The sequence below is a fragment of the Apostichopus japonicus genome, chromosome 6 (assembly GCF_037975245.1).
Source record: "Apostichopus japonicus isolate 1M-3 chromosome 6, ASM3797524v1, whole genome shotgun sequence".
NCBI lineage: Eukaryota > Metazoa > Echinodermata > Holothuroidea > Aspidochirotida > Stichopodidae > Apostichopus > Apostichopus japonicus.
The window spans coordinates 11,138,466-11,158,922 of NC_092566.1; the positions used below are offsets into that span (position 1 = coordinate 11,138,466).

The window sequence follows — 20,457 nt, forward strand, 5'->3', positions numbered from 1 at the left end:
CTTACTTTTTAATTCAGTAAGTTCGTAACTTACAAGAAAGGCTGTTGTATCAAATGCTTATGAACATCAAACAAAAACGATGTTATATGTTATACAATGTTGTACAACACCTAATTATATTCCGGCCATTTGATTGGTCAATTGCTCGTCGATTGCATGCAAAATCCGCTCTATTGCACGCTATGATGATAGAACCATGCGTTATACTTTTTTGATAACACTTTTTTCAATGGTAAGAGAGCAGAGAAACCTGTCTGTTCAATACAATCTGTTGCATGAGTGCATTTTACATCCAATTATATCCAAATTTGAAGGTGTTGTATAAAACAAATAATGAATGGTTTCCATTCGTGCAATAGTGCAAATATTTCATTCGTTGAAAGATGTCATTTGTTCCATTCAACTCGGCTGCGCGTCGTTGACTCATGGAACATTCCATCTTTCAACTCATGAAATATTTGCACTATTGCACTCATAACCATTCATTATTTGTATACTAACATGCTAATTCATACGCCATATCCAACCATTATACTGACTTTGCGCAGCGCGCTTCATTACGAGCTATCATAGCGTGCACTTACGCTTTGTCAAAGAAATTGCTTAAGCGCATGGTTTCGGGTAAGTTCTATGACGTCACAAAGGAGAACTGTTGCAGTCCAAACATCACGGAATTCAATAGAAAATGTTCAGATAGTCTGAACAGCTCAGTTACACGAAAGTCGAACCAATTCAATAATGGAAAATATCACACGCTTGGCATATTACACAGTCTTGAGAAGGGGTTCAGTTATGCAAAGAGAAGTTCAAGTACTCTTAATAAGAAACCTCTCTCTGTCACCGTGTACGCATGGAAGCAAGCACAAAAAGACTTCTTCCAGTCCCAGTAATACTGGAAAAGGTGGAGATCGGAACATCATCAGTCCATCGACAATACAGGTATAGTTTTATCCAGAATAGAGGGGGTAAATGAGGTTTGGTTTAACAATTCAAGATTTGATTCATGTTCTAAAGTATGTTGTGGTTTGATAATCGAAGCAATAGTCATATAACGTAAAATGTTTGGGTTCAATCATTTTTCTGAAAATATTTACTTGTTTGTGAAAGGTGAATGATTTTACAAGTCGGTCGAGCACGAGATTGTCATCAACTAGATGAACTAGCCGGCATTCACTGGCAGACTACAATCATTTTGCATTTTTAATTATTCTGATGCGTCATTGATGTTAGTGATTATGTTAGTACGCAACACGATAGAGTATTTAGGTCGAAAGTTAGACTAACTTTCTGCACAGAAAGAATTTTACTCCTGATAATGTCGTCGATAAGAACAGAGAATCAAACCACGTGTACAGAAATCGTAGTTTGCCTTTGTGACTTTGCTTATAGGATTCCTTCGTTCCGGTCCGTGACACCCGAAAATTCCAGGGTGGAAATCAGTGTATATTCGTTGTTCACAAAACAAAAGAAACTTAATAGTTTTCTTAGTTCCAAAAACACCATGTGAAGGGAAAATTTGGTGAGAGAAATAGCAATTGGCACCCAATTAAGGTATTTAATTCCCCCCCCCCCCACGAACCCCGCCCAGCATGTTGTCACCACCAATAGACAGTTTCTTTTCCGACTTACTTCACTGGAAAAAAATTAAGAGTTCTGCAGAGTTATGCGAGAAAAACAATGAAGATAACTTTCCTTTCCCCAGATTACCTTTGATAGTTTGTTATATCGACCCCGTCTATGTCCCTCCCGCCCCCCCCCCCCCATTTCAGAACAGCGGTATAAAGGGAACCTAATTTAATAAATATAAAAGCGCGCCTCAATGATTTATTTCACCAAAAGCACCTGGTAAGAACATGGTCCCTGGCTTTGGACATTTTCTTTTCAACGTTGACTATAATTCTAGCCTCACTTTCTATCTCTCTCTCTGTATTATACTGACGACTCAGTTTACGCAATCGTCTGATTTCGATCTGTTTTCTTTTTAAGGTATTTTCCGATCCTCTTCTAGCACAAACGGTTCGAGACCTGGCAATCAACTTCCAAAAATCAAAGAACGTGATCAAAAATCTTCGCGAAGACCTGGAAGATTGCACCTTCGAATTGTTACGTCAAGGACAAAATAATGACACATTAGAAACGACTGTAAAGGAGACTACAAAACTCCTCAAACAATATAACCAACAAGATGTACCGAAGCTCGTTGAAAATTTGAAAGAACTTCAAGAGAATGTCGTTTATTTCTCAAAATTAGCAGCGAATCAAGAGAATCGATTATTAGATATGAACGACAATGTACAATCAGCGTTATCTGAATTATCCAAACATGCCGAATCTTTGAAAACCTTTCAGAAAGATTTCGACAAATTTCGAAAGGACAGTGAAATTTACAGATCGGAAGCAACAGCTGCTTTTGCAGAGACAAAGATACTCAAGAGAGAATTCAAATATTTGAAATCGGAAATGGATTCTATAAGACAAAAAAATAAGTGAGATGTCAAATAGATGTGTAGTCTAATTCTGCAAACGATACATTTCTTTTCTACTTTTTGCTTTTTTTTTTCTTTTCTTGGGAGGAGGGGGCAATATTATCTCTTATGATGCATCGTCGACTAGGTTGAGTTAGATTTGAAAATGTACAATTGTATACCTCACCTTTTCCAGTGACTATTAACTCAGACATTAATCTAATCTAACCATTTTATATCACCAATATAGGTTTGTCTATCCTGGTAGACACAAAGACAGATTTTGTTCTGTATAAGGGAGGTAAGGAGTTGCTGTTGCTTGTGCAAAATTGGCAGACACAAACGCAGAATTTCTTGTCCACAAGCTTGTGTGGAGTTTCAAGGAGGGGGTTTTGATTTGATTTATTTGATTTTCCACAGATAATAAATATATACATGTGGAGGAAGTCCTCTAAAAAGCCAACACAGGCTTAACAAGGTTAAGGACTCCCAAGGAAGAAAAAAAATATATATATATACATAAATGAAAATATAATTAATGTCTTAATAAGGAATAATTAATAACACACAATATAAACAATGTATCAATACTGTTTTTCTAAATGTTACTTGTGATGGTTTAGATTTTATAGCAGCAGTTAGAGAATTCCATGTCCTCATAGCACGATTTTTTAAACTTAACGTACCAAATGTTGTTTTACATAAGTTGTGGTGTGCTTGACCGGCACTTCTAGTGCGGTGACTATGTATGGCATGGGCGGCGATCCTGGGGGGATATATCCCCCCATGAAAATGGGTGGAGGGGATGTAATACACCATATCCCCCCACCAAATGCCAGGGATAAGAATATTTTCATGCCTACATTTATGCATCATCGTGAATGTACGGCTCTTTTTTAGCTTCATTTCTCGCCTACCATAAACGCAGTGCGATCTTTTCAAATAAAGCGTCTTTATGAAGCAAGAATAGTTGACTGTAGGCTTCATTGGCCCTATAACAACAAAATGTATTATTGCGCCCACGGTATTGATGTAGTACATATATGCACCCTCATAGTATTCAATCATCGAGGTAAATGAATCTGGAGGATTCATGTCAATTGGGCGCGCGTACCATGCATGGAGGGTCATGTGATGTGTTCCAGGGTGGTACCAAACTGATATTTCTCTGTAGCAGTTCGAAAATAGTGTTAGTGACTTCGTGAAAGATTTGCACCAAGACGGATCGAACATGGGAAGTAACGGCGTAAGAAGGTACTGGTACTTCAGGCCTACGAAATAGTGCTAATATGCTAACGTTAGACAGGCTGGCACAGAACAAGTACAGATCCTCTCTTTATTTCTATGGTACAGATACATTGGGCTTGCAGCGGGAAATGTCGATGTCTGAATTGTATTTCAAGGGTGGGCGTTTGGTGCTGTCGGGAAAAGTTTAGTTCAGTGCAACCACGGAATTCTCCATGGAACAGAGCCTAATGCTGCTCAGCCGGAATATAGCTATCACGTTAGGCTACAGGCACGGTTATTGCTAGGTTACGGGTGTCGTCTGCTGCTCTAAGCACGCATACACATTTACGTACTAGTTGGGTGAAATCATCATGCGTAATTGGGAGAGTAAAATATTTCTTTTCCCAGGACGAACGTGGGTTTCAGGTTTTTCAGGAATTTACAAATTCCTTTGAAATCAGAGTTAGGGTTTAGAAAGTGGGTTAGGGATTCTCTCTCGGCCATCTAGAGGGTTTGTAAATCCCAAAATTTTCTTGTACGCTTCGCGCCAACTCATGGTGGCGCTACGCTTAGATAGTCAATAAGGTCATATCCCCCCCACTCGGAAATACGGATCGCCGCCCATGATGTATGGCGCTGTTAATAGTAAAGAAGTCATGAAAGGCTGCAGGAAGTTAGCCATTCTAAGCCTTGTAAAAGAATGTGGCTGAATTCAGCCTAACAATACCGCTAAATTTTAATAAGTTGAGCTTTTTGAAAAGTGAGCTGGTGTGTTCACGATATTCAGAATGAGTTATATGACAAATTACTTTCTTTTGTAGGATTTCAAGAGGGTGAAGATAGACATTATGGGTGCCAGGCCAGATTATAGAGCAATAAGAAAAATGGGGGTTAATATTACAATATGGGGCAAGAGAATGGATAGGGGCGGGGATGGACGGTAAGCGGAGTTGTCTCAAAACGTTGTTTAGGTAGATCTGAATCATAGACCAATCAAGAATAATTACAAAAAAATGTCACAACAATTTTAAGTTCCAGGAATTATATTTACAAATGTACAAAACAAGTATAAAATACATTCTCTCCACCAAACTAAGATCCATTTCAGAAAGATTTAACCTTTTGTAGCGACCATTAAGAATCGTATAACCTTTGCAAATGTGTCGGAAAATGTTCGGTCTAAAATAATCTCCTGGTGGATCTTTCTGCTACTTAACTGAACGAGTGATGATGATAAGATTTATAATAAAAAAGAGCAAAGAAAGTTATGGCCAGAGTGGAATCTGAACCAGTATCCTCTGGGGTTACAATGCCAGAACTCTACCAATTGAGCTATCCAGCCCTCAGTTGATGGGCAATCCCTATATAGCCATTTCTTTGGTTCCAATAATTTCCAACAACTGATGCCATCAGATCATTCTTAATGGTTACATGTTAGAACCTATTTAGCTTTAAAGGGTGTGAAGACTCGCGCAAAAAGAAACGTCTAATGCCGGTAATCTGACCTAGTTTCGAATGAGGTGTAACAGAAGTGTTAGACACCACCATCGATCCCAGAAAATACGCACACAGCTTGCTACCTTCGGTAATTAGACACTAGTGTACAGTCAGTACATACAGCTGCGGTCAATACCCACAGCACAGTGCACAAACGATACAGCGATGGAAATCTCACGTCCAGCTAAAGATAACAAGGTATCACGTTTCAGTACTGTCTGCATTTTGTAGCGACAAGCAGGAAACTTCACTTGCAAGCAACGGAAAGTCAACTTTTTCAGGGCGCGGCACCCGGTTTTAGGGCGAGTCTTCAATGCCTTTAAAACTAACCATACTTCAATACACCTACACTTCTTAATATATGATACCTAACCTTACAATCCCTTATCTTGGGCAGATATCACTCTTTCTAATGATAATCAACATAGAACCACAACCATCCGACTTAAAGAATTGGCCTATAGACAAAAACCAGTTTCAAAGTCATGTTTTTTTTACACAGTTTGGTCCTTTACTTTCAGAACATAGTTGATCAACCATTTAAGCTTATAGTCAAGAGCTAACTTTATTTGTGAAAATAGAAAATCTCCAAAATATTTCAGTATCTACAGATAAAAATGATGTCTCGTCTGTAGCTCTCTGTCAGTTTCTGAGCTTTTACATGTCTTCAATGAGGTCATACAATTCATTCATGAATAATAATTAATTTTATTGGTGTTTACTTCAGAGTATTCTAACTCAGAAGGGAAAAATTAACGAAATGCCCCAAAAACTGACACCGGTTTATGCTCGTTTGCACAATGTTGAATGTTAACATTTAAAACATTTTCACCAAAAATTGCTCGACCCAAACATCTGATTTCCAATAAATTTGCAAGACAAATAAGGATGTACTAACCTTCCTCTTTTTCCCAACCCCATAGTGGATATTATCACAAATACCTTTAACCTCTCTGACATGATTATTAATATGCACGTGTCCGTCAACGATGAATTAATTTTGCAGTTTTTGTGCTGTATTTCTCATCCCTGTGCTGTTTCTACAATTCAATGCACATGTTTGAGTCAAGTTTAAAATACCACCAAGATACCTCTCGCTGCATCTTCGTACATTTTCTCGTGCTCGACGTGAAAGATGGCATCGGAGAGTGTCTGCTCCACTTGACTTATCTCTGCTAGGTCTGATATGGGTTTGTAGTCACAGACGTCTGTGGGTGGATGCTTAAATTTTGGTCCGAAATTGACAGTTGCCTGCGAAAAGATGGAAACAGAAACTTTTCGGTGGACAGAAAAAACTTTCCAGTAAGAATTGGATACAGGCTTTCTTGGATCTTGTTTTCAATTTCTGTTTGTGAAGTTTTTTTGAATCACTAATATATGCAATTTGACACAATGATGACACTTTGTAATAGATATTGGATTTAGAAACGCACACACAAACTAGCTCTGAATGTAATCTCATATGATAGCAGAAAATCCCACATTGATGTGTTCATTAGCTCCACTGGACTCAAGTTATATTTCAAATCGTGATTTCAAATTTTATTGTTGGACATTTGCTGTAAATGAGTAAATGGTACTTCTTCCAAGACAGGACTTGATTCATCAAAATATTGAGGATTGGATCAGATTCATTTACCTATTGAAATTGCCTTCATTTAGTGAAAAATAGTTAGGAGGGTTTACTAGAGGGCGACCAACTGCAATATTTTTTCAAGTAACACTCCGTAGGTTTGAAAAAGGTTTGACTATGACCAGACTCAAGAGAGCTTCTGTCAAAGCATTAATGCAGCTGGTCATTTTTATAATATTTATTTTCACTAGTAATGTAAATCAATAACAACATGGGTTGGATATTGTTGCATTAACATCGCAAGCAGACTTGGAGGTCAACCTTCAAGACAACCAGGTAGACAACGAATAAAAAAAAACTAGCATAATAGCAGTTGTACCCAGGCCAAGCCTCCTTTGCATATAGCACACAAGACAACACTTCCTCTCCCCATGGGCCCACTGACCGAGTACCTTGTGTCCACTTTGGACGAGACTCAGCACATTTTCGATGTCAGGCTTTACACCCTTACCCCCTCACCATCGCCAAAGAAATTCGTTCCGTTAAACCTTAGCTTACCGAACAGCTTTTGTAGAGTGAAACGCAAGGATAGTAGAGACCGTCATGAATGTCCGAAAAGGCGGTGCCTTGGTTTTTACCGTTCTTGTAAAAACTTATCTGCAGAAAAATTAAAGTAAGTAAGTTTAAAAAATGGTTAGTTTAATAGGTTTTTGACAAATGTAAAAAAAATATCTTCTGACCGAAAAAGGAGGTATAAGCCACTGCAATGACCACAAACATATATGGCTACCATATGTCAGGACATATGGTAGCCATATATGTTTTTTGACACTTTGGCTAAACCTGATGTAAATATATCAGGTTTGTTTAGGTCAAATATCATCTTAATATAGTTAAACCTTACAAAGATATACCAAAGACACAAGAAGTGGGAGGGGGAAGGAAAATTCTTAAATTCCCCGATTTTGAGAGAATTTGAACTTATACCAAAAGGGCCATTGGAGAATGAAGAATTTAAAATTTAGATGTAAAATGGTGTATTCTGAGGCATACTTAGACTTGAAATTAGGTCTGTTATTAGCTTCAATATATGCTATTGATTTCTTGTGTTTGGTTGGAAGAGGGGTTAACATCCCTAACAATGGTCTAACTCTTCCTCGCTGAATGTAAACTTTCCCCTTCTAAAACATCTTCCAACGGCTGACGATGGAATGTTGGGAGGGGGGTAGTATTGTCCCACCCCACCACCCCCCTCCCATTGTGCATGCTACTACTGTTTCCTACCTTAAATTACCACAAATGTTTAATATGACTGACCTTACTCCCAGGGGTCACCTTCAAACTCTTCTCAGTCTCTGTTGGTTCATCTTTCTCCTCAAAGTAAAGATGACTTTTAAACTTGATCAAAGTCTGTGGAATAGAAAAGTTATCCTAGTGCCAAACTTGAGTATACGTACATACAAGACTCCTTAACCTGAACACTATTGCAATACCTTATACACATTGGATCATTGAATGTATTACAAAATGACTTACATCAGTAAAGCCACTTTTTGAGCTGATTTCAGTTTCTTGCTACATTTCCATATCAAATTCCCATAACAGTGTTCAGTCATTCTACTAGCCAGGTTGCATTTCAAATAATGGGGCAAAAGTAAACATGTTTGATGTTTTTTTTTTAATTTGTTATTTGCAGGTGATTAACACAAATTTCAAGGACAAAATGTTGCAAATGGAATCAAATTCATCGATCAATCATTAAAATTAATAAAACCTATGAGGGTGCCTTTAGTTTGACAGGGAAATCATTTTTAACCGGTATCGCTTCGCAAAATGCTATGCAGAGTGGGCAAATTGTAATATGGGTGCAAGATGTACAGCTGTGTTTTTACACAGGAACACATAGTATGTTACAAGAGACAACATTCACAGTCTTCAAAAACTGCTGCACAAAATTTTGAACACAAAATTATTCCATGAATTTGATAAAGTACAATCTTATTTTGAGTAACACTCCGTAGGTTTGCTGAAATTTGTGACAAAAATTAAGGAGCTGCTTTGGTTTTTAAAACTTTCTCTCATATTATGTGTTGCAAAAAAATTAAAAATTTCTTTACAATTACTTGAAAAATTTATTCAAATTTGTTGCATTTTACGTAATACTCATCCCACCATAGGCCACCTCCCTCCCTCTTCACAATTTAACATGGATATTTTAATATCGTACCCTATTCTTGTATGTGTCTGGTAGAATTCGGGACTTATCTATGTTCTCCGGTAACAAGATGAGGCATCCTAGTACGTCCCCCTCTCCATAGCCTTCCGTGTAGCGCGTCCCTCTACTCTGGTGAAATTTTGTACCTTTGCGACTCCTCCACGAGTAGCCAAACTTGTCATAGCCCAACGGAGCTTGTAGATTACCTGGTGGAGATATCGGTGAATGATATTATGTGTTTCATGAAATTCAGTCACTTTATTTCAAAGCAGTTGTCAACACACAGGACATATACCTTGGAATGATCTAATTTGCATACATAAGCATAAGTAAAAGCAAACGTTTATACTTTGTCAACAACTGGTCAGGTTTACTGCAACCAGTTGTTCTTAATTCGTAATTGTCCTGGTTCATGTTTCCTTTTTTTGGCAGAGAATTTACAAAATGTGATTTTATGTCAACCAGCAATATCTGGATATGTACAGTAGGAAAATTATCTAAGTTTGACAAAGTGACTTTAATAGATTAAGTTCATCTTTTATATTTTGTATTTTTTGTATGACCATTGCTTTAATGTATTTTTCTATCCTTTAATAAGTTTTATGGTATATACCTTTTAGGCGATATTTTTGTACTATTTGCTTTTGAATGTTTCCTGTATTTTAAATGTTTACTGTGTATTAATTGTTTCAATTCCTGTAAAGCACTTCGAGCAGCGTTGCTGATGAACGTGCTATATAAGTACTATTTTATTATTATTATTATTATCTTTTAGCGATCAAAATAAAATTTCACCTCTGAGTTATTGTTTCAATATAAAGATGATGGATATTGAACAATTACTCTTGAAGATACGTTATACATTAACATACATTAATAAACATTAATATATTTATGATACATATGTACAAACATCAATAACTGCAGTAAAGTGTACAACTATAGTACTTACAATGACCCTTCGAGCTCGATACTGATATTGTGTATATTCTTGCAATTTGAATATTTATAGGGGGAAATATTGTAAAATTCTTGATATTGAATATTTATTTGCAGAATGGAGCAAACTACATTTTATAAACTCAAATACTGCACACGGGAGGATGAAAAATAAACGACACTGAAAAAAAAAAATTGAAAAAAAGGAGGAATGTCTCCCCAAAAATCACACAAATGTCAAACAATTCTTAGGAACCCACCTAAAGGCTGTGACCAACCTATCCTGGTTGCTGTATTTTCCGGCATTTCGTTGATGGTGACCTCAAAGTACCAGGTTCCATACCTAACACCGTGAGTGGATCGTACCATGCTGTACCCCTTCTCGCCGCTCACCGTCAGACGATCCGAGCTGATTTTTAGTTGAGGGGCTGAAGAAGAAGAAACCGTGCTAGTCAGAATACAGTGATTTGTTCATGCTACATTTTCCATTTTGAGAAAATTATTGTTTGCAGCTTAATTTAGTGGAAAAAAATTAAATAAAGGAGACCACAGCCTACACCCTACAATTTCATGTACAACCACCTACTGTACAGTGCAAGAAACTGAAAGACTACCCACCTCTATCATGGAGAGCTAGTAACACTTGCGTTGAGAGGGCTTTACGATAGAGATGTGCAGGAATTGGCTTGCCGATCCATATATCTTCGTCAAAGAGGGCAGCTGGGGCATGAGGGTCATTTTCGGTCAGGGTGTAACGGTACCCATCCTTGTTGAAGGGGTGTTCCAGGGGGTATCCATGCTGAGAGACTCTCAGTGAAGCACTTAATTCTCTAAAAGAAGAACCAGAAATTTAGACAAAAAGCTAATTAATAGTGTATGAAAAGTGCGAGAGAATTTGGTTTCGGTGATCAACATCCCTGTACGCAGATCATTTTCTATGCTGGTGCTACGTTTACTGAAGATTTTTGTTATTGAACAATGAAATGGAGTAGGGATAAATTCTTGTATAGGTGCCATTGGATGCAGTTACTGTTAATCCTACTAATTCCCCCCAACCCCCCCCCCCACCCCCAAAACAAGAGTCTGCAGCTAATCACTACATGCAAAATCAAACAGGCAAAAAATGGGAGGAAAACATCAATTTCTTATTTGATATCTGGTTTTCTTGATGAAAAACGAAAACTTTCTCGAGCAAAAGCTGCAGCATCTATAATGATCAATGTTATAACCTGAAGTTAGCATTTTCTTAGTACCTCTACTGGGTCCCAACCTTCATGGTACCTATGGGGGAATGAGGGGGGATGATTTCTGTTAAGCCGATTGTTGAAAATCATTTAAAAGTCGATTTATCTTCTACACTAGTTGCACTATTTGAGGAGGCGTTTCACATAACAAATACAAGGATATTAAGTTTGCTGAGTAGAGTTTACAAATTGGTAGTATAACCCATCCCTTCTCCCCAACCCTTACAGAACTGATAGGGGTGAAGGGGAGGGGTTGATTTGCACTATTGAACTACCATTTGTTGCAACCACAACAAAAGAGAGAGAGACATTATATGCCTGAAAGTTATGTATCTCTCATACTAATGATGTCATTCCAGAGAGGCTACTTTGCTCTGATTTTTTGCTGCATTTACCCTTTTGTTTTCTTGTTTGCTCCTAAATTCTGGCTGCTGTCCAAACCCCTTTTCCTGGCACCTCTGCCTCGTCCAACATTCGTCATCAATAATCCAGAGTTTCCTGCCAGGGATGGAAAATTTCACTAAACTTAAGTATTTGCTTGTCACACTCTAGAGTTTTACAAAGAATTACAATTTTTATCTCATTATCCAAAATGATGAGATTTCTGAAACAGATATTCAGGACAGCAATAAAAGAATTAGTCATCAATAGTTTTCACGTTTTTAGGTCGACTTCAGTCGGAAACCTAAACCACTAGCATTTTCAAAAATGGCCAGCTGTGATTTTCGTGCAGTGTGCAGAGTGTTCAAGGGCGAACAATCATAGAGAAGTAATCTACATCATGTGACCAGAACAAGCACTGTTGTTAAAAGAACAGCAGTCATTCCGTGTTCCCGATCAGTCATTCACTGTGCAGAAGCAAGTAACACGACTACGGGCAGCGCCTTTCAGTCCTCTTAAATCGAGCAGTGTGCTACCGGCTTAAAGGGTGTGAAGACTCGCGCACAAAGGAACGTCTCATGCCGGTAATCTGACCTAGTTTCGAATGAGGTGTAACAGAAGTGTTAGACACCACCATCGATCCCAGAAAATACACACACAGCTTGCTACCGTCAGTAATTAGACACTAGTGTAAAGTCAATACATACAGCTACGGTCAATACCCACAACAGGGTGTACATGGCATCGATGGACATCTCAAGTCTAGATAAAAGATAACAAGGTATCACGTTTCATTACTGTCTGCATTTTGTAGTGACAAGAAGAAAACTTCACTTGCAAGCAATGGAAAGTTAAATTTTTCAGAGGCGGCACACGGTTTGGGGCGAGTCTTCAACGCCTTTTAGCGTTAGCCGACTCGTTCTGCTGCTTTTCGATGATTAATACACAACTATCATGACTTCCGATATCATTGATTAATTCTGCCGACGATCTGTTTCATCTTCTGTTTATAGCTCACCAGATACGTTTCCGTCCCCGATTTCATCTTACGATGATAAGAACGACGTTTACACTTACCGTTCAGCGAGCTGCTCAGGCTTCCTGACTTCTGAGTTGCATCCCCTCTTGGATCATAGTTGGGACCAATTTTTGATAAATCCTGACAGACGAAAGGGATTGCAAAACAATCTTTATATATCTCATTCGAAATAATAATTTTGATCCTGTCCACTCACACACACATTTTTAATCAATAGTAACCTCACCAGCAAAGGATGATTTTTTTTTTTTGCCATCTTTTATTCAAACTTTGAATTCAATGTACAATTTTGTTTTTCCATTTGCGTAAATAAACAATAGCTATTTCTTAAATAGCGACCATAATTGTGAAAATTAAAGTGATCGATTAACCAAGTATATTAGATTTATACAACGTACAATTTTCTTTTGCCATTTTCGTAAATAAACAATAGCTATTTCTTAAATAGCGACCATAATTGTGAAAATTAAAGTGATCGATTAACCAAGTATATTAGATTTATACAATGTACAATTTTCTTTTTCCATTTTCGTAAATAAACAATAGCTATTTCTTAAATAGCGACCATAATTGTGAAAATTAAAGTGATCAATTAACCAAGTATATTAGATTAATACCAATTTCGAAATATATAATAAACATTCCCAGATAATCAAGGTATAACTGAATCAAGACATATAAATAGTGACTCCGAAAACCTAAACATCAAAAAGAGAAGAACAACTAGAAAATGTTGCGTATAGGTTATTGTAAGAAATGGGAGAGCGAGTTTCGCCTTTATGAAGATATTTCTCCACCTGTAGTAAGCATTTAAACTTATTGAAGAATGCATTTGTATTTGGAATACCACTGTTCATTTTTTCCTGATAAATACAATACTTCATATGAAAGATAAGGAAATTCATAGGGTGTTTTACTTGAAGACGGATGATCATCAGCAAAGGATGATACTCATTTGTATCGATCAGGTACTCAATACTCTATAAAGTAAAAGTGCCAACTTTGACCGACTCCAAACTCATTATTTTACTGTGACAACTTCACTTACTTTATCTTGCCAAAGACCCAGGGACAACATCACCCCCCCCCTTCCTCTTCATCACTACCTGAACTGTTCCCCCATTTTTTTTTCAATTGGCTAATATCTCACCTGATCCAGAAGTCCAAAGAGTGGATAATCTTCATCATTCTCATCTGGGTTATCTGGCTTCTCTTTGAAGACAAACATTTCAGCATCTTTCATCTATAGAGAGCATAGAAAATGAAACAGAAAGTTCCATCGTCATCACACAGTACAAGTCCATTCATATTAATCTGAAAGTGTCTAACTTCAATTTTATGCAAAAAACAATGACACTTTAATACCAAACACAGCAAAAAGTTACACAAAACAACAAACTGAAGAGAACCGATTGCCAAATGAAAACTATGTGTATTTGAAATAAACAACGAATATAAACTAAGGAGGACAAACTAATTTATTTGAATAACATCAAGTAGCAAGCAAAGCCTACCCATTTTATATGGCATGAGTTTTTAGTTTTTCCTAAATTCTGACAACATTTTGCCCTTACATTTTGGTTCAAATTACCCTTAGCAATTTTTCTCCATAATTCAAGACAGTTTCAGTGCTTATGATCTTACTAGAATCATTGAAACAAAGCATAGTTCAAACTAAACATTTATCGGAGATGCAAACATTATTGCCTTTTCCATGCCTATCTTCAAACGCTCATAAAATATACGTATGTATATATAAATATTTATCAATTGTCCCTACAGTGATCATGATTTGCAGAAATCAAGTTTCTTTCTTGGAGTTGATTGTCCGAATATTGAATACCAAACATTAAAAGAATTACGGTAGCTAGAGGAAACTAACGGTAGACTGATTATACTTATGTATGCTCAGGGATGTGCTCAGGAATATTTTGGTTCCGGGCAGATTGTGCGGTAGTGTGATCCACACCCTGGGAGAGGGATCTCATGGGTGGGGTACCCCCTCCCCACTGAACAAATTGTGCACATGAAGTATGCTTAGGTGGTGATATTTTTCCTATTCTGTGCCATGTATTCTCCCAGATTTTGGTTATGGTAAAAGTTGTTCAATTATCATCAAAAAAGTGCCGGGCAAAAATGTTTAAAATACTGTTTGTGCTGGGCGGCATTCAGAACTGCTGGGCGCAGCCGCCTGGTGCCGCCCAGTGTGAGCACATACCTGTATGCTTGATAAACATACTGAATTTTACTGGCAACTTTAGTAAAATCTTCTGTTCCAAATCCCAACATTGGGAGGAAACAGTCCTTATAATCCAGAGAACAACTAGTCAAAAGATTTGTCAGCAGAATATGAAAATAGGTGAACTGCAGAGGTGACTGTTGATTTCAGACAAACAGAATGATAGGTTTTGACTTGATGCCATGGTGACCATACAAAGGTGAATTATAATTAGTTGTAAAATAGTTTAATGCAAACATTCATCGAGGAATAATTTAATGTTCTGAAGTTGTATAGCAGTTTTGAAGGCTTTTTACTTTGTCCTGATATACAAAACCATGGTTTCTGCATACAAAAAGTGATGCAATACTGGACAAATCATTACCTGTTCATGACTTTTCAGTATCTAAATAGGACCCCCTTCCCCCCCCACCCCTTCCCTTCTGAAAGCCGGTAGGCAGTTGATTACAATGATTAACATTTTACTACAGTTAAAATCATGAGTCATGACAAGCAATGGAGTGAAGAGGATACGTTGTTGTCTTTGACATTTCACGACTGTTATTTCTACGACCAACTTGTCTATGTTTCATCAAAATTACAGGATTATTAATATTCAGTGTGATTAATAACCTACCATAGCTTTAACAATGGTGGAGTGCCAGGTAACTGTGGTTCTTCTCTGGGCTGGTGTCAGGAGCTCCCAGTTAGCATCAATGAATGGAATGATATCCCCGTCTTTTGAGAACATAGTTTTCGGAGGGTCGGCTTTTCTGGATTGAGCGGTGAGATTGGCTAAGACGACATAGCATAGTACGCTGAAATCTATGTACGTGTGAAGAAAAAAAAACGTTCAAAGAGATTGAAAAGTGACAGCAAATACCATCCATTAATATCAGTTACAAATGTTATCTAACTCATTTTTTTTGGCAAATTGCATTGCCCAAAAATTATTATCTAATCACAAAAGAGCTGTCTGTTCTCCGACAACAAAAATTCTACTTTTATAAATTCAACAAAAATTGAAGTACAAGCAGATTAAGGAGGGGAGTCTGTGGGGAAAGATGAAAACTTCAAGAAGTGATGGTGTTTCTTGGACTATAAACTTGTACCAAATATTGACGCACTGTCACAGTGCATTAAGGAGTGGGGGAAGGGGGAAGGTTGATGGAAAATGGCCCCAGAGGGGGGGATGAGTAGGTGGGGGAGAGAGGTGACTTACTCGGAACTTTCCTACTGTACATCTCAACGTTGTTCGGATTACATCTCTTGCAGCAAAATGTGTATGACATCATGAATGGAATACAATTCCTAAACAAAGAGAAGAAGAATCAGGTCCATTTATCAAAAGGCAGCCTCAGTCTGTGTACCAAATCTGAGCTACAAAAGATTTCAATATTTACGGCTTGCAAACACAAAATCGGCCCACTATGTTACACTAATCTCATACGCAGGGACCCTAAGGCATTTGGCTTGAGTACACCCTACCCTGGAAGTTGCTCAGATGTAGGCTCTCTCTGACACTTTGCTCTGATCAAGTGTATTTTCTCTGGCACTCACAGAACATTTGCTCATTACAGCTTTGTGGGTAATTAGCTAACTGCACTCCTGCTTTGTTTTTCCTGCTATGCTGGAGGAATCTCAATGGAAAGTTACAACAATATAGTCTTGCATAATTTACAGTTGGCATTGTTTGCCAATGCTCGTTGCTCAAGTTAACCCCTAATTACAAGCCCACATATATATCATTTAAATAATGTGATGTTCCTCTTTCCAAAGAAGACAATATTTCAAAATAATGCCTTAGGTCACAAACCTGGAGTCAGTTTACTTAAAACAACTTTAGGTTGTAAAAACAAAGGAATAACATAACAGCAACTTAGGCAGTCACTCTCTTTACACTAGCTAATCTTATTCATACAGTAAATAAAACTTGAATAAAGATAAGACTTGTAAAATGGTCAATCTTTGATGGATTCTGATGAGAGTTGCAGCTATTTTCATGATTTCTAATGCCTGTTGGAATGATTAGGAGAAAACTGTTCATAGGCGTCTGTAGACCTTTAAAGAAAACATCAGGTTTAGCTGGTATCTTACCCAAGGTTGATACTGAGACAGTCTTTGTGAAACCACTTCATGCATATGCTGCATTGGAGCTCAACTACGTCCAGATTACGACCTCTACCACTATTAAAATATGAGAAATGAAAAAGAAAAAATGTTAGTTTTGCAGTGAGACATTCTGCACCGTGCTCTAATAATTTCTTTTTGACTTAAAACAGAATTGTTAATTGTATGTTCATTTGGCAAGGTCACCAATGTTGAGTTAGAAATGTCCAATAGTACAGAATGCTATTAATAAGCACCAAACCATACTAAAGCCTTTGAAGTCTCCCAAATTTCCTGGCCAAGCTTTAAAGCCATGACTGCATGAGATGGGAATAATTCATTGTATAGATTGTGCATAGCAATTTTCACTTTTTCAGGTTACAAAGTTTGTGTACAAACCCCTACTGAAAATATAATGGATATATGTGGAAAAAGTGTTGCACACAACTTTACACTTGTATAGTTAATACAATAAGCCAACTTCGCAGAGCTTAATGCTTCAATGATTCAATACAGTGTAATACCACTCTGAAAATCTTCATCTCCATTTTTATTCTTTGTATTGTAATGTATGTAAGCTTAATTTGAACAGCCAATATGTTCAGAGTAATAATTATATCGAAACAAGGGATAAACCTCAGCTCAGATGTCAAGGACCGGAGACAACTTTTCCCACAAACTTCAGATAGTGGCACTACCTATCCCAATCTTTAATTTGAACACACTTGAAATTGATTTTATACAACTGACTGGATTTAACCTACCAGTAACAGCAAGTCGGTTTCCCTCCTTTCTCAGATGCTTCAACCGTTGAACTCTGCTCTGTTACTGCTTCTTCCCCTTCTTTCGTTCCAATCTTTGCTTCTGTCACGGCTGTTTCCGTGGTGACGGTCGTCGTCTCTTCGGAGGCAGTTTCTATACCGCTAGTGTCCATTAACTCCACTTCCTGACCGTCCGTTATCTCCATGCTGATATCTTCTTCTATGGAGGCTGTCTCACCGGTTGGACCAATCTCGACTGTCTCAGTCTCTTTGGAATCAAGCGACTCACCTCCTGATTCTTCTTGATTGAGATCTGTTTGGGCAATTCCTGGTGGGTCAAAGGTCACTTGAGTATCTGCTTGTTCCACTGCATTGTCCTGGCTGTCTGATGGCTCATCTATATCCATTTCACTGGCTTGCTTTTCAGTATTGCTCTGATTCACTTTTTCCTTTGGGCTCTCTTTACCAGAATCTGGTTTCTTTTCAATTAGCATTTCGGAGCCAGCTGTATCCAGAGTTTGATCTTGTTGGTGGACAGTTGACGTTGTGGTACCTTCTTGCTTTTTGTCACTTGCTAGTGAAGATGTCAACTCAGAATCTGCCTTTTCAGTTGGTCTACATGGTGTATGTTAAAGAGAAAAGTTATATAAAAGAAATGTTTGGTCTGTCTAGAGTGCTTTACGAAGTTAATATGAGTTCAAAATTTAAACATACATATTATGACAATGAAAGGAATGAAACTATAAGTTGCATGAGTTCCTGAGATTCAAACTGTGAATGTGCTTCAATTTTTGGTCTATCATTAAATAATCAAGTTAGGACTTGCTACATGAGTCTGTTAGGCATTCCAAAAGCTCTGACATGTAGGTGTACATGACATAGCATAGCCATCTTCATTTTTGCAAGCAGGCCTAGACCTATGACAAATTATGTACATTTTTGTAATACTGTTAAAACTTTAATGAATATATGAAAGGAGGGCAAGAATGGGAGGCAGCTACATGTGTAACTCCTTCCTCCACCTTAGCCTTTCTGAAGAAAGTAAAATTAACAGTCAAATATTGATGTAATCATCATCTTAAGATAAAATCTTGCACGGAAAAGTTACACTTACAGTTTGAAGAAAATCATCAACCCCCCCCCCCCCCCCCGACTGGGCTTAGAACCAGAGACTTTCACTTTGGCCAAGTTTAGAATAACTACTAGGCCTAGTAAGAACTGTGGAAGTCAGAATTTACTGTAATGTGAATAAACAATGGGCATAATCTTGTCTTGGGCAAACACAAAATTATGATACTAGACTAGGCTGTACAAATTTCCATGAATATGTACGGTAAATTGTTTTCGCCAACTTTTGATTATGACGTTAATACCAACTACTTCAAACTTACATTTGGTCTTACATGGGGCTCGCCCATTACACCTACAGTGGTGTCACTAGCGTGTAACTGAGTGTAGCCTAACTACCTTATGCACAATCTAATATGTGCCATAACATTACTTAGGCATGTACATCTATACAACAGTTTCGCTGAACTAGTACTACTACATTCTTTGTGGCACACGATGCCTCATCAACAACACAGCTAAGGTTCTTGTAAAAACACCACCTTTTTTATTCACAACGAAAGGGATGGGGATTGCGAGCCCTATCAGAAAGCTTGAATAGATGCAAGTTTTCTGATTTGATAAAAACGAGTTTTTCTATGATGTAGAGATTTACTTACTCGTCCATTTTCGAGATTTTTCCTCACAGGTAAGTTGAATTTCGGCGTGTTTGCTTGCGTACGGAGTTTCTCAAGCATCACTGTTTTTTTCTTTTTCCTCAGATTTCATACGGAAGCCGCTTTACTCGTCAAACACTGAGAATGCTGTGATGGGTGCAAATTACACGCTCTAAATTGAACCGCCACTCTTGGAACAGACGAACAAACCTGCATCTCTTGCAAATGCACTTGATGAAGACCTTAAATAGACAGACAAGAACAAAGTACTGTAAAATTAAAATATCATCTAGGTACAGACTGAGGGGTAATTACCGTAATTTACAGCTGGCCGATTTTCCAGTACTTGAACAGGCCTGTCACTATAGAGCCACAGCTGAACTGTTCAGTTGTTCAGTATTGGCTCCAAATTTTACCATGCTAAAATTGCTACAAAAATTTCAAAATGCCTTTTCCAGAGATATTATTTCTCTAAATGATATCAGGATAATAATAAATAAAGGCATCGGGTGTGTCATTCTAAAATACATGTTAAACGGCCTTATTAGGTATGTGAATGACCAGTTAAATTTTGTTTACTTCTAGCATATTTGGGTTTATAATTGACTATACGTGAATGAAATGTTGTGCTCTTAGAATGTTTACATTTAAGTTACAGCTGGGTCAAATAATAAAAGGGCAACAAAGTGAAACAGAAACATTTCTTTACTGATCATTTCATCCACTAATGTGAGCTAAGCACACATACAAAAAAAAATTAATTCGAAGGCAAATATCAACACTTTCTTTCATTCTGTAACAGTTTATGGACAGTTTCATTGTACAAAACTAATAAATATAGAAAATTATGAACAATATTATAAAACATTTAATGTATCCACCACACACACGTAACTGTGTACAACAGGAAATAACTTCCTTTCTTTCAATCTCTGAACAAAGTCATTGTAGAAAACATAAATATACAATTTATGCAATGCTTACAGCTTTGATATGAAATAAACAGAAAAGCAACTTTGAGATACATGTTACTACCTACCATACCATGCATACCATACACGCAAC

General features: G+C 37.5%; 1 protein-coding gene across 1 annotated transcript; it reads right to left on the reverse strand.

Annotated features, from left to right (window-relative positions):
• Positions 1-4,717: 4,717 nt before the first annotated feature.
• Positions 4,718-19,557, reverse strand: LOC139968983 (set1/Ash2 histone methyltransferase complex subunit ASH2-like). The gene is made up of 14 exons (XM_071973640.1): positions 19,396-19,557; positions 17,672-18,283; positions 16,896-16,985; positions 16,021-16,109; positions 15,436-15,623; positions 13,731-13,823; positions 12,619-12,700; positions 11,556-11,658; positions 10,535-10,746; positions 10,177-10,344; positions 8,990-9,183; positions 8,080-8,172; positions 7,321-7,419; positions 4,718-6,440 (listed from the first exon to the last, which is right to left on the reverse strand). Exons 1-14 carry the CDS (start codon positions 19,401-19,403, stop codon positions 6,261-6,263), a joined length of 2,211 nt encoding a protein of 736 aa, XP_071829741.1. The 5' UTR covers positions 19,404-19,557; the 3' UTR covers positions 4,718-6,260.
• Positions 19,558-20,457: the final 900 nt, after the last annotated feature.

Coding starts and splice junctions, on each gene's coding strand:
- LOC139968983 (XM_071973640.1), bottom strand. Junction 16,986..17,671: donor AAACCGACTTGCTGTTACTG/GTAGGTTAAATC, acceptor ATATTTTAATAG/TGGTAGAGGTCGTAATCTGG. Junction 7,420..8,079: donor AGGTGACCCCTGGGAGTAAG/GTCAGTCATATT, acceptor ATTTTTCTGCAG/ATAAGTTTTTACAAGAACGG.